The 15565-nt window shown below is 37.4% G+C and overlaps 1 protein-coding gene across 1 annotated transcript in view; it reads right to left on the bottom strand.

Moving 5' to 3' along the window:
- Window positions 1-15565, bottom strand: part of DOP1B (DOP1 leucine zipper like protein B) — a 67857-nt gene that overhangs the window by 39547 nt on the left and 12745 nt on the right. Inside the window, exons 3-9 of the mRNA XM_064705171.1 lie at window positions 11627-11808; window positions 11291-11461; window positions 5161-5350; window positions 2860-2958; window positions 2429-2552; window positions 1855-1955; window positions 1291-1405 (exon numbers count right to left, since the gene is read on the bottom strand). Coding sequence (XP_064561241.1) covers window positions 1291-1405; window positions 1855-1955; window positions 2429-2552; window positions 2860-2958; window positions 5161-5350; window positions 11291-11461; window positions 11627-11808 — 982 coding nt within the window. The remainder of the gene's footprint in view (window positions 1-1290; window positions 1406-1854; window positions 1956-2428; window positions 2553-2859; window positions 2959-5160; window positions 5351-11290; window positions 11462-11626; window positions 11809-15565) is intronic.

Below are 15565 nucleotides of genomic sequence, written 5' to 3'. Positions count from 1 at the left end.
TGCCAATCTCCAACCTGAGCCTGCCCTGGTGCCATCTGAGGCCATTTCCTCTCCTCCTTTCCCTGCCCCTCCTGGCAGGGCCTTGTGCAGAGCCACGAGGGCCCCTGAGCCTCCTTTGCTCCAGTCCCAGCCCCTTCCAGCCCCTCAGGGATTCTGCAGCCCCTTCCCAGCTCCTCAGGGATTCTGCAGCCCCTTCCCAGCTCCCTCAGGGATTCTGCAGCCCCTTCCAGCTCCTCAGGGATTCTGCAGCCCCTTCCAGCTCCCTCAGGGATTCTGCAGCCCCTTCCAGCTCCTCAGGGATTCTGCAGCCCCTTCCCAGCTCCCTCAGGGATTCTGCAGCCCCTTCCAGCTCCCTCAGGGATTCTGCAGCCCCTTCCAGCTCCTCAGGGATTCTGCAGCCCCTTCCCAGCTCCATTCCCTGCCCTGCACACGCTCCAGCCCCTCCAGGGCTCTTCTGCAGGAGCAGAGCTGGGCCCAGCGCTCGAGGGACCCCAGCACAGAGGGACAATCCTGTTGTGGTCATGGTCCCCTGAATGGAGAATAATTAGTATTGACTCTATGATTGCAGAAGGCCGATCAATTGTTTCATTAAGCTATATTATATTATAATACTGTACTGTATTATACTATACTACACTGTCTCACTAAGAAGTCTGTAACCCTTACTGACAGTCTGACACAGCTCTGACCTGACTGGCCAATCCCTCTAAACACCATCCACTGTCGAATTAAGAAATCACTCTTTGGTAAATAATCTCCACAACACATTCTACACGTACACAACAACAGGTGTAGCAAATGGAGATAAGAATTGTTTCTCATTCTTTTCTCTGAACTTTCTCACAGCTTCTCAGGAAAATCCTGGCAGAAAACCATGTCTATCTGTGTTCAGAGGATGTGACCACCACACAATCCCTGCCCTGCTCCTGCTGCACACACAATTCCCCACCCAGCCCAGCTGCCCTGGGCACCCCTGGGTTTGTGTCCAGCCCTGTCACAGCACCCCCAGGGCCTTTCCAGCCTGAGCAGCTCCCAGGACTCTCTGTCCCAGCCTGCAGGGTTGGGCTTGGCAGAACCCCCAGCCTGGGCTGTGCTGACCCTACAGGAGGGCACAGATTTGCATTTCCCTCCCTGGCATCCATCCATGCTCTGCAGGGCTCTGTGGGAATTCCCAAACCTGGGAATTTGTTCCAAGGCAAGGAACAGCCTCCTGCACGCTCCCACACCCACAGGATTAGGGTTGGGCAGGGTTTTATTAAATCCTGCTCAGGTTTGGGATGAACACTTCACCTATTTCAGGCTTGTCCAGGAGGCTGATAAGGATCCGGAAGGGTTTCAGATAAGCCTGGTGCTGCTCCTCTGGGTCAGCCTCTGGGAATTTCTGATGCAGAATCACAATCAAACTCTAGGAAAGGGAAAACATCACAATGTTATCACAATGTTATCCATCAGAGGCAGATTGTCATCTTAATAAGGGCTGAAGTGTTGCTAAATTTGATTTTGTTTAGGACTGATTACAAATGAACTCCAATTTTCCATCCAGGGTAAACAAATCAATTCCAACTTCCCATCATCTCTACTCAAAGGCTGATCTTATAAAGAGAAACATTTTTAAATAATTCAGGTAGTTTAAAATTATTGTAAATAATTCATCCAAGATGCTTCCCTTTGGTTTCCTTAAATTCCATTAATAATCCAATATTGGGATAAAAACAGCACAAATGGAAATGTAACCACAGGGACAGAGATGGAAGGACAAACCAAAAATTGAGAATAATTCTGGACACAGTTTGAGCTAAAATTGCAAGGATCACGAATTTATCTGGAATATATCTGAATAAAATGAACACCAACCTCAACCAAGAGATCTTTAGAGTATTTTCCAAAGAAATAAACAGCATGGTCTTCAGAAGTGGTGGAGTCTGGAGCAAAAGTGCCACCTTTAATATCAGAACCTACAAGAAAACACAGGCAGGAGGAGCTCAGAGAGCAGCACAGAGCACTCAGGGGTTTATATTGAATTTACTCTGCATTTTTAATCTTTGGCATTTCAACAGCCACAGGTCCCAGTTTGAGGGCATCCAGATGTTCAGCACAACACATAAATCAAAACCAAGGCCAAATAGACTGGGAATCACTATTTCTTCCAGAAAAATAAGGTTAAAATAGTAACTTTTAGTACTTTTAGTCCACTGAACAAGCTGAGGATGGAACCAGAATTTATCAGATACCTTGGGATTCAGAGAGAAATAAATTCACCTCTGAACCAAATATTTAATTGTATTAAGGCACTTAATAAATGGCAAATAAACACCACTTTATCATAATTCATTAACAGCTACAGAAGTGTATTTAAATTTTAACCAATGATTTATTTTTGCTCCAAAGCATGCAGAATATGGAAAAATCTCTGGATTTGGCACAGTACCTAGGAGCCAGGCATACAATCTCCTGTTGAGGGACATGTCTCTCCTCAGCAGGGTCTGAGTGGCTGCGGACAGGATATAAACCAGGTCAGCCCTTCTGAGCAGGATGGTGCTTTCCTTGCAATCCTGGAATGGAAAAAGAAAGATTTTTCAGCTGTTGGTGAGCACTGAAAGGAGTCAAACTGGTGATGGGCTGGGTTTTGTACTGGGAATAAAAACGGTTTGGGGAAAAGGGAACAAAGCATCAACAGGAAAATGGTTTGTGTGGTAAAAATGGCAAGAATTCACAGGATCACAGAATGACCAGGTTGGGAGAGACCTTCAGGGATTTTGAAGGTTCAAAATTCAGCTATTTGGCAATAACAGAGGTGGGAACTGGGCTGCTTGCACAGAACAGACCTTCCATGGAAAAATCCCAAAATAATTCCCTTACCAAAGCTGTGTAAAATGGGAAAAAGAAGAGGATTGCTTCCAGAGTGTTCCTCTGCACCAGGACATTGGAATCCAGCACTGACACACACAAAGACTTTATCTGGAAAAGGAAAACACAACATTTTATTGGATTTTACCATCAAATTAAGGAAATTTCAAGGAAATTTCAAGGAAATTTCAAGGAAAGGAAATTTCAAGGAAAGGAAATTTCAAGGAAAGGAAAGGAAAGGAAATTTCAGGAAAGGAAAGGAAAGGAAAGGAAGGAAGGAAGGAAGGAAGGAAGGAAGGAAGGAAGGAAGGAAGGAAGGAAGGAAGGAAGGAAGGAAGGAAGGAAGGAAGGAAGGAAGGAAGGAAAGAGAAAGAAAGAAAGAAAGAAAGAAAGAAAGAAAGAAAGAAAGAAAGAAAGAAAGAAAGAAAGAAAGAAAGAAAGAAAGAAAGAAAGAAAGAAAGAAAGATTCAGATACTTATTGATATACCTCATACCTTTGGATGCCTATGAACAATATCTTGTTTAAATAAGAGGATAATTACAATTTAACTCCTGCACTCAAAGTGAGTTAAAACAATTTTTTGTGGCTATTAAAAGAACTGTTAATATTGGGTTTGTAAGAGTACAGAACGTCCCAGAGTTACAAGATGTGAAACCTCCCAAAATGCAGATATTACTCTAATTAGCCTTACACTTATTCCATCACTCAACACAAATTGCTCCCTACAGAAGATTTCCATTTCACTGGAAAAATAAAAAAGACACAAAAGCTTAGAACAGCAAACCCTTTGGGAACTGCACATAAAAGCTGCTCTTCAAATGAAATGGATGGAGCAATTTCAGAGCATGGACCTTTCAGTCTCAAAATATTTTTAATTGCATGGCATCCTGATTTAATCCAGACAAGGCTGGGGTTATGGGGTTGTCTTAGGTTACAGGATGTGGCTGGGCTGTGTGTTCTGTTTCCATTTTTTGAGCTGGGGCAGTTCTCTGCTGTTCCTGGGCAGTTTTTCCTTTCTCTCTCCCACAGCCAACCCTCCCTCCAGGAGATCTCTGCTGTCCATGGCCACTGAGTGTCCCTGCAGGGCTGAGCCAATCCCAGCATCCCATGGGGAGATGCTCCGCCCAGGGGAGGAGCCAAGCATTCCTGCCTGGATCCAATCTGAGGTGCTGGGACAGCAGCACAGCGTCACCGACATCTTTTCATAAAAATCCTTTCTTTGGGATTTTTCCTCTTCTGGGAAGCTGAGGCCCCAGAAGAAGAATTGTAAACGGTTGTTATCTGCTGATGTGGGATGTAACAGCTGCAACTGGGATTGGCCCACGTTCCATGTTTACAATTAAGGGCCAATCAGGGACCAAGTTCTCTGGGACAGATTCACAGAGAGCTCTCTTGTTATCAGATTCCTATTCTATCCTTAGCTTGGCAGCTTCTGAACTTTTCTCTCCATTCCTATTAGTACAGTCATAATGTGTTATATATCATAAAATAATAAATCCATTCACAGAGAGCTCTCTTGTTATCAGATTCCTATTCTATCCTTAGCTTAGCAGCTTCTGAACTTTTCTCCCTATTCCTATTAGTACAGTCATAATGTGTTATATATCATAAAATAATAAATCCAGCCTTCTGATCATGAAGCCAGAGATTCTCGTCCATCTCTCTCACCCTGAAGAACCCTTGCAAAGCCTTGCAACAGCACAGCAGCCTTTGCCCCCTGCATTGCCAGAGGAGCAGCTGCCTCTTGCCCTGGAGCTGCAGAGGAAAACTCCCCCCTTGTGCAGGATCCCTGCTGCAGCAGAGCCACAGCTGGCACTGCAGGAGGGCTGAGCCCCCTGGGATGGGGCTGGGACACCCCCTGGCACACAGGGGGCAGGGACTGCTCTCACTCTGGCAGTGGTTTATTGCGTATTGCCGCATTCTTATTTTTATCTTGATTTATTTTTTTATTCCTAGTAAAGAACTGTTATTCCCGTTCCCATATTTTTGCTTGAGAGCCCCTTAATTTCAAGATTACAATAATTTGATGGGGCTGTGCCACCACCCTGACCCACAGCGTGCCAGGGCCTGTTCTGACTCTGGCATTGCTGCTTTGTATTACTGCATTCTGATTTTCATTATTTCCTTTAATTTTTTTCTCTAGTTAAGAACTGCTGTTCCTACTGCCATATCTTTGCCTGAGCGCCTCTCAATTTCAAAATTACAATAACCTGGAGGAGAGGGTTGACATTTTCCATTTCAAAGGAGACTCCTGCCTCCCTTAGCAGACCCCTGGCTTTCCAAACCCACACAAGGGCGGAAAATGAACTTACAGTGAGTTTATAATCCGTGCCAAGCATGAATTTCTGCTGCTTGCCAGAGAGCTCCCTGTTGATGTGGCTGACAACGAAGAGGGAAGCAGGGAGCCTGATGGAGGGGCTGCCCAGGACACTGCCCCACAGGGCTCCATAAAACACCTCCTGGCCCATCAGCAGGGACAGCTTCACCAGCAGAGCATCTGTCCTGTACCCAGGCAGAGAAAAAAAAAAAAAAAACCCTTTGTTAGCTGATTTTATACCACAGAAATGGAATTATAGAGAGTTGATATCATTTATTTGATGTTTTGCAGCTTTGTGTTGTCGATATTTCCCTTTTATCACAGAATCTTTGGGTTGGAAGGTGTTGGGAATTTAGCTGCTAGAAAATGGAAAAGTACAAAACCATGGCTAATTCCAAGTCCTGCACTTGCACAGATAGCAGTGTCCTTGGGGCCTAGCTGTGGTAGGATAACAAACAGTGAAAGAGACATGAGAAAAGAGAGATGTAACCCCTAAGGAATGAGGAAGAGTTGATGGTATAGTTTAACCAATAGATTGCTTGGCTTACAGAATATTCATAAGCTTATTACTCGCTGTATAAATGTCTGATGCTTTCTTCAATAAACTGGAATTTGCTTATCACTCATATTGAGTGTCTGAGTCTCCCCTCACCGACAAATGGCTCGACCCCGACAAAGGCCCACATTTTTTCTCTGTGACAGGAAGGGACCCAAAAATCATCTCATTCCAACCCCTGCCATGGGCAGGGAACCTTCCCCTATCCCAGGTGGTGATGGATGGATCTCACTGTCCAAAAATAATCAAACCCACTCGATTTGTTCTTAAAACAAAGCCTCTGTTCACACACTGGATGTGGGATCTCAGCAGCTCAGGACTGAGGTGTCACCGAGAGCACCCTTGGGGGGCTCGGGAGTCCTGGAATGTTCCAGAAGTGTCTGGTGGCTGCACTTTGATCCCACACAGGAGACGACACCTGTATGAGGACAGGAGGGTTTCACCGGGGTGAATGGTGAAGGGATTGGTTAATTAGAGAGTGAAACACAGGGTTTAGGATTTCTGTACAGGGGGGTTTAGAGAAGTAAGATGGAGGAATTGGGGCGTGTCCTGTCCTTCTTCTTCTTCTCCTCCATCTTCTGTGGTGATGGTGGCACTTTGGGATTGGTCATTACTAAAAGTGCACTGGGCAATAAGGGTGAAAGGTATTGGGGAAAAATGATAAATATTGTACACGTAACTTTGGGTATAAAGATAGGTGACCGCCCGGAGGGCAGGGAGTGTGCTCATGGCTGGCTGCTGAGCAGAGCTCTGTCGGGCCGAGAGAAAATCTTTTAGATAAACAATTAATAAACACCGAGACCGAGAAAAGAACTGAAGCCTCTTCTGTTCCTTTGAAACGCGGCTGCCCCAAGGCCACCCCGGGCCTTTCCAGGCCACCCAAACAGCCGAAAATCGGACAACTGGAAAGTTCTCCAGGAAAATCTGCAAATATTCAGCTCTGACCAAACAACTGCAGCACCTGTGATTGCACAATGTTTATTGCCAGAGGTGTGAAAAGCTAAATCAGAATCCATTTAAGCAGATGTTAAAATCTGAAAGGCAATTTTATCAGTCTGGGAGCTGGAGGTTATCCTAAAAATTCCTAAAAATTCCTACTTTGACGCCAACAGGGTCAATTTTTAAGGCACTGGATGAAGAAAAAGAAGAGATGTGAAATTCCCTGGATCCCTGAGAGTGCCCAAGGCCAGGCTGGACAGGACTTGGAGCACCTGGGACAGTGGAGGTGTCCCTGAGGTTCTTTAAAACCCAAACCATTCCAGGATTCCATGAGATAAAACAACAAATTGCTCACAGGACACCCTGGAATGAATTCCAGACCATCCCACAGAAAATCCTGGGGCTGCAGCACAGCCCCTGCTCTGGAACAATTTGGTATTTTACCATAAAGGAGGAATTCAAACCTCACATGAGGAATGCAAGGTTGAGAAAAGAGGAAAATCCCAGCTCAGAAGAGGAAACACCTCCCAGCGTGATGGGTTTTTCCATTTCTTTATTAAAAATTCCCTAAAAGCAAGTTTTCCTCTGCCATTTTCTGTGTGAGGGCACAAAGTCAGGGAAATTTGGAGCTGGAAATGGAGTCTGGGCTGAAGCACAACCTCAGCACTTTGTTCTCTTGCAGGAACAGCAGGAGATGGATTAATTTTAGCTCTCAATATTGAAGGTTCTGAAAATACTCTGTGGAGAACCTCTCATGAAAAAGAATTGAAAATTAACCTGACACAGCTTCTGACAGGATATTCTTACCACAGAATCATTGCAATGAGTAAACAAAATAACAACTCCCTCATGGAAATTGGTATTAAAAAAAACCCATTTAAATTAATTTTAACATAAATATTTCCCAAGATTTATGAAATAGATCCTATTTGTTCAAGGCAAAGAGGAAAATGATGCCATCAAAAATAGGGGAAAAGGTGTAAAACCAGAGGTCAGATCTTGGAAGTTCATCTGTTTAAATTTAGTCCTCAATATTGAATGTTCTGAAAATACTCTGTGGAGAACCTCTCATGAAAAAGAATTGAAAATTTACCTGACACAGCTTCTGACAAGATATTCTTGCACAGAATCATTGCAATGAGTGAACAAAAGTCCCTCATGGAAACTGGTATTTCACAAACAAACAAACAAAACATTGAATTAATTCTAACATAAATATTTGCCAATATTTATGAAATATATGTCAGATCCTGTTTGTTCAAAGAGGAAAATATTGCCATCAAAAATAGGGGAAAATATGTAAAACCAGAGGTCAGATCTTGGAAGTTCATCTGATTAATTTTAGTCCTCAATATTGAAGGTTCTGAAAACACTCTGTGGAGAACCTCTCATGAAAAATAATTGAAAATTAACCTGACACAGCTTCTGACAGGATATTCTTACCACAGAATCATTGCAATGAGTAAACAAAATAACAACTCCCTCATGGAAATTGGTATTTAAAAAAAAAACAAACCCAAATAAATTAATTCTAACATAAATATTTGCCAATATTTATGAAATATATGTCAGATCTTGTTTGTTCAAAGAAGAAAATGATGCCATCAAAAATAGGGGAAAAGGTGTAAAACCAGAGGTCAGATCTTGGAAGTTCATCTGTTTAAATTTAGTCCTCAATATTGAATGTTCTGAAAATACTCAGCAGAGAGCCTCTCACGAAAAAGAATTGAAAATTAACCTAACACATCTTCTGACAGGATATTCTTACCACAGAATCAGTGCAATGAGTAAACAAAAGAAAAAGTCCCTCATGGAAATTGGTATTAAAAAAACCCCCATTTAAATTAATTTTAACATATATATTTCCCACGATTTATGAAATATATGTCAGATCTTGTTTGTTCAAAGAAGAAAATAATGCCATGAAAAATAGGGGAAAAAGTGTAAAACCAGAGGTCAGATCTTGGAAGTTCATCTGTTTAAATTTAGTCCTCAATATTGAATGTTCTGAAAATACTCTGTGGAGAACCTCTCATGAAAAAGAATTGAAAATTAACCTGACACAGCTTCTGACAGGATATTCTTACCACAGAATCACTGCAATGAGTAAACAAAAGAAAAAGTCCCTCATGGAAATTGGTATTAAAAAAAACCCATTTAAATTAATTTTAACATAAATATTTGCCAATATTTATGAAATAGATCCTATTTGTTCAAGGCAAAGAGGAAAATGATGCCATCAAAAATGAGGGGAAAAGGTGTAAAACCAGAGGTCAGATCTTGGAAGTTCATCTGATTAATTTTAATTCTCAATTTGAATGTTCTGAAAACACTCAGCAGAGAGTCACGAAAAAGAATTGAAAATTAATCTAACACAGCTTCTGACAGGATATTCTTACCACAGAATCATTGCAATGAGTAAATAAAATAACAACTCCCTCATGGAAATTGTTATTTTTAAAAAACCCAATTAAGTTAATTTTAACATAAATATATTCCAAGATTTATGAAATTTATGTCTGATCCTGTATGCTCAAAGAGGAAAATATTGCCATCAAAAATAGGGGAAAATATGTAAAACCAGAGGTCAGATCTTGGAAGTTCATCTGATTAATTTTAGTCCTCAATATTGAAGGTTCTGAAAACACTCTGTGGAGAACCTCTCATGAAAAATAATTGAAAATTAACCTGACAAGATATTCTTACCACAGAATCACTGCAATGAGTAAACAAAAGAAAAAGTCCCTCATGGAAATTTGTATTAAAAAACCCAAACCCAATTAAATTAATTTTAAGACAAATATTTCCCAAGATTTATGAAATATATGTCAGATCCTGTTTGCTCAAAGAGGAAAATAATGACATCAAAAATAGGGAAAAAAGGTGTAAAACCGGAAGTCAGATCTTGGAAGTTCATCTGATTAATTTTAGTCCTCAATATTGAAGGTTCTGAAAACACTCTGTAGAGAACCTCTCATGAAAAAGAATTGAAAATTAACCTAACACAGCTTCTGACAGGATATTCTTACCACAGAATCATTGCAATGAGTAAACAAAAGAAAAAGTCCCTCATGGAAATTAGTATTAAAAAAAAACCAACCCAAATAAATTAATTTTAACATAAATATTTCCCAAGATTTATGAAATATATGTCAGATCCTGTTTGTTCAAAGAGGAAAATATTGCCATCAAAAATAGGGGAAAATATGTAAAACCAGAGGTCAGATCTTGGAAGTTCATCTGATTAATTTTAATTCTCAATTTGAATGTTCTGAAAACACTCAGCAGAGAGTCACGAAAAAGAATTGAAAATTAATCTAACACAGCTTCTGACAGGATATTCTTACCACAGAATCATTGCAATGAGTAAATAAAATAACAACTCCCTCATGGAAATTGTTATTTTTAAAAAACCCAATTAAGTTAATTTTAACATAAATATATTCCAAGATTTATGAAATAGTTCCTATTTGTTCAAGGCAAAGAGGAAAATATTGCCATCAAAAATAGGGGAAAATATGTAAAACCAGAGGTCAGATCTTGGAAGTTCATCTGATTAATTTTAGTCCTCAATATTGAAGGTTCTGAAAACACTCAGCAGAGAGACTCTCATCAAAGAAAATTGAAAATTAACCTAACACAGCTTCTGACAGGATATTCTTACCACAGAATCATTGCAATGAGTAAACAAAAGAAAAAGTCCCTCATGGAAATTGGTATTAAAAAAACCAAACCAAATTAAATTAATTTTAACACAAATATTTGCCAATATTTATGAAATATATGTCAGATCTTGTTTGTTCAAAGAAGAAAATAATGCCATGAAAAATAGGGGAAAAAGTGTAAAACCAGAGGTCAGATCTTGGAAGTTCATCTGATTAATTTTAGTCCTCAATATTGAAGGTTCTGAAAATACTCAGCAGAGAACCTCTCATGAAAAAGAATTGAAAATTTACCTGACACAGCTTCTGACAAGATATTCTTGCCACAGAATCATTGCAATGAGTAAACAAAAGAAAAAGTCCCTCATGGAAATTAGTATTAAAAAAAAACCAACCCAAATAAATTAATTTTAACATAAATATTTCCCAAGATTTATGAAATTCATGTCTGATCCTGTTTGTTCAAAAAGGAAAATAATGCCATGAAAAATAGGGGAAAAAGGTGCAAAACCAGAGGTCAGATCTTGGAATTTAATTTTTAATTCCCATTAATTCCCTGCCCCATATTTTTGCTAGATTATACAGAAATATTGGAAATAATTCAGCTGCTCTCTCATGTTACAGAATTCAAACAGAATTTATCTCCAGAGCAGTGGTTTGGGAGTCAGGTGAATTATTTAGGAGCCAGAGGAGCTTTAAGAATTTTTTTTTTATTTTTTTCTCTCAGAATTTCTATTTTTAACCCTCCTTTTCCTCTTCTCTTTTTTAATCCTCCTTTTCCTCTTTTCTCCTCCTCCTGGGATGAAAACAGAGAGGAAAGGGATTTTTTATTTCAGCACTTTTCCAGGTCCCACCATTCAAAAAAGCTCTTTTATCGACAGAAATCCGACAGAATTTTTTTTTGAGAATTCCCTAGAAAATCAAACCACTGGTTATTGCTTCCATGAAAATGGAATAATTAATATTACCTGTCATAAATTTCTGATCCTTCTTCCAGGCCAGGCAGCAGCCCAATGACAAAGGCCTGGAGACCGGGCAGGAGGGATTTTTGGAGAGGGAGAAAATATTTCTCATACAAGCCCAGCAGAACAGGTCTCACTGACATGGCTGCATTTGCCAGCAGAGGGAACAAACCTGAGCTTTAATTAAAAAAAAAAAGACAAAATGAGAGTTAATTTAAATAGATGGAGATGGTTATACCTTAAAAAAACCAAAAAAAATTAAAATGACGTGTACAAAATGATTGTTAGTGAGCCCCATTTGTGCCTTAGAGGAAAAAAAAAATTAAATAAAATTCAAATTACCTGTACAGGAATAAATCCTTGGCAAGCCATTTGGTGCCAATGATTTTGAAGATGATCTCGTAGGTTTCTAAAGCCTTTAAGTGCACGCCACTGGGCAGGGCCGGGTGCAGGCACTGGGACAATCTTTTACTGATGATCAACCTTCGGGGCAGCAGCGAATATTTCAGGTTACTCTGCAGAGCCTGGGGAGACAGGAGAGGAGGGGAAAAAGTGATAATGAGAAATGTAAAATATCTAATATGTGTTTATTAAAGGTTGAGGAGAAAGGAGAGGAAAAAGTGAAAAAAAAAAGTGAAAAAAGAGTGAAAAAGTGAAATATAAAATATCAAATGGCTGTTTATTAAAGCTTGAGGAGAAGAGTTATAATGTGAAATATAAAATGTCTAATGGCTGTTTATTAAAGCTTGAGGAGAAAGGAGAAGAAAAAGTTATAAAGTGAAATACAAAATATCTAATGGCTGTTTATTAAAGCCTGAGGAGAAGAAATAGTTATAAAGTGAAATATAAAATATCTCGTAGCTGTTTATTAAAGGTTGAGGAGAAAGGAGAGGAGAAGAAAGAGTTATAAATTAAATATAAAATATCTAAAAGCTGTTAATTAAAGGTTGAGGAGAAAGAAGAGGAGAAGAAGTTATAAAGTGAAATATAAAATATCCAATGGCTGTTTATTAAAGCTTGAGGAGAAAGGAGAGGAGAATAAATAGTTATAAATTAAAGGAGAATAAATAGTTATAAATTAAATATAAAATATCTAATGGCTGTTTATTAAAGCTTGAGGAGAAAGGAGAAGAAAATTTATAAAGTGAAATATAAAATATCAAATGGCTGTTTATTAAAGCTTGAGGAGAAAAGAGAAGAGATGGGTTATAAAGTGAAATATAAAAGATCTAATAGCTGTTTATTAAAGGTTAAAGAGAAAGGAGAGGAGGAGAAATAGTTATAAAGTGAAATATAAAAGGCAAATTCTTGTCTCTTCCCAAAATGAAATCGTGGTTTTATTCTATGGAATCCCACAGTTTTATCCCATGGAATCCCGTGGTTTTATCCTATGGAATCCCATGGTTTTATCCTATGGAATCCCGTGGTTTTACCCTATGGAATCCCACGGTTTTATCCTATGGAATCCCGTGGTTTTACCTTATGGAATCCCGTGGTTTTATCCTATGGAATCCCGTGGTTTTATCCTATGGAATCCCGTGGTTTTATCCTATGGAATCCCATGGGTTTATCCTATGGAATCCCATGGGTTTATCCTATGGAATCCCATGGTTTTATCCTATGGAATCCCGTGGTTTTATCCTATGGAATCCGTGGTTTTATCCTATGGAATCCCGTGGTTTTATCCTATGGAATCCCGTGGTTTTACCCTATGGAATCCCGTGGTTTTATCCTATGGAATCCCGTGGTTTTACCCTATGGAATCCCGTGGTTTTATCCTATGGAATCCGTGGTTTTATCCTATGGAATCCCGTGGTTTTACCCTATGGAATCCCGTGGTTTTATCCTATGGAATCCCGCGGTTTTATCCTATGGAATCCCATGGTTTTATCCTATGGAATCCCATGGTTTTATCCTATGGAATCCCGTGGTTTTATCCCATGGAGTCCCATGGGTTTACCCTATGGAGTCCCATGGGTTTATCCTATGGAATCCCATGGTTTTATCCTATGGAATCCCGTGGTTTTATCCTATGGAATCCCGTGGTTTTATCCTATGGAATCCCATGGTTTTATCCTATGGAATCCCATGGTTTTACCCTATGGAATCCCACGGTTTTACCCTATGGAATCCCATGGTTTTATCCTATGGAATCCCACGGTTTTACCCTATGGAATCCCATGGTTTTATCCTGTGGAATCCCATGGTTTTATCCTATGGAATCCCATGGTTTTATCCTATGGAATCCCATGGGTTTACCCTATGGAATCCCATGGTTTTATCCTATGGAATCCCGTGGTTTTATCCCATGGAATCCCATGGTTTTATCCTATGGAATCCGTGGTTTTATCCTATGGAATCCCATGGTTTTATCCTATGGAATCCCATGGTTTTATCCTATGGAATCCCATGGTTTTATCCTATGGAATCCCATGGTTTTATCCTATGGAATCCCGTGGTTTTATCCTATGGAATCTCATGGTTTTATCTTATGGAATCCCATGTGTTTATGGAGTTGCTTTTTTGATTCCTGTTATTTTTAAGGCCTTTTACTCATCTGGCACACGAATAATATTATTTCAACATTAAAATCCTTAAGAGTTAATGATTCCTTCCTTTAATGCGAAGATTTCCGGAAAACTGGACTTTGAAATTTTCTATTTATATTGCTTGGCTTCTATTTGCCCACACCCTCTCTGCATATTTAGAGATAGAAAAGGAGATAATTACAAAAAAAAAGCAGGCCAGTGGTAAATTGTGATCATTTATTTATGGGGAGTTTTGGAAGGAATTTGAGATGGGATTTTTAAATTGTTTTGAATGTGTTTTGGGGTTTTTTTATTTTTTACATGGGTAAAAAAAAAGTCTGGTTTACATTTTTACAGTATGGTTTAGAAGATTGTAAGACTTTTATTTATAAGACTTTTTAAGGAGTTATTGACTAATAAAACACTGTTAATAGGGATATTTATGGTTTTGACCTAATTTTGAAATATTTTGGTTTATGGACTTATACTGCAGTATAAGTTTTCTTAGTTAATTATAACACATCAACTCATAGTATTGTATTTCAAATTCTGTATCTACTTTTGTAGTTATTTTTTCTGTATTTTAAACTTTAAAACTCTAAACTTTTTTTTACTTAGTTTAACAATTAAGTTTTTGTTCCGTATTATAAATTTATATTATTTTGTTCTATATTATATATATATATTGTTATATAAATATACTATATATATATATAGAACAAAAGATATATATTTTGTTCTATATTATAAATTTGTTCTATATTATAAATTTCAAATTCTGTATCTACTTTTGTAGTTATTTTTCCTATATTTTAAACTTTAAAACTCTAAAATTTTTTTACTTAGTTTAACGAGTAAGTTTTTGTTCTATATTATAAATTTATATTATTTTGTTCTATATTATATATATATTGTTATATAAATATATATATAACAAAAGATATATATTTTGTTCTATATTATAAATTTGTTCTATATTATAAATTTCAAATTCTGTATCTACTTTTGTAGTTATTTTTCCTATATTTTAAACTTTAAAACTCTAAACTTTTTTTTACTTAGTTTAACAAGTAAGTTTTTGTTCCATATTATAAATTTATATTATTTTGTTCTATATTATATATATATTATATATATATATATATATATATATATATATATATAAAACAAAAAATATATATATTTTGTTCTATATTATAAATCTGTTCTATATTATAAATTTCAAATTCTGTATCTACTTTTGTAGTTATTTTTTCTGTATTTTAAACTTTAAAACTCTAAACTTTTTTTTCTTAGTTTAACAAGTAAGTTTTTGTTCCATATTATAAATTTATATTATTTTGTTCTATATTATATATATATTGTTATATAAATATATATATAACAAAAGATATATATTTTGTTCTATATTATAAATTTGTTCTATATTATAAATTTCAAATTCTGTATCTACTTTTGTAGTTATTTTTCCTATATTTTAAAAACTCTAAACTTTTTTTTACTTAGTTTAACAAGTAAGTTTTTGTCCTATATTATAAATTTATATTATTTTGTTCTATATTATATATATATTGTTATATAAATATATATATAACAAAAGATATATATTTTGTTCTATATTATAAATTTGTTCTATATTATAAATTTCAAATTCTGTATCTACTTTTGTAGTTATTTTTCCTATATTTTAAACTTTAAAACTCTAAACTTTTTTTTACTTAGTTTAACAAGTAAGTTTTTGTTCCATATTATA

The sequence above is a fragment of the Zonotrichia leucophrys genome, chromosome 1 (assembly GCF_028769735.1).
Source record: "Zonotrichia leucophrys gambelii isolate GWCS_2022_RI chromosome 1, RI_Zleu_2.0, whole genome shotgun sequence".
Lineage (NCBI taxonomy): Eukaryota > Metazoa > Chordata > Aves > Passeriformes > Passerellidae > Zonotrichia > Zonotrichia leucophrys.
This window is presented reverse-complemented; position numbering and strand designations above follow the sequence as displayed.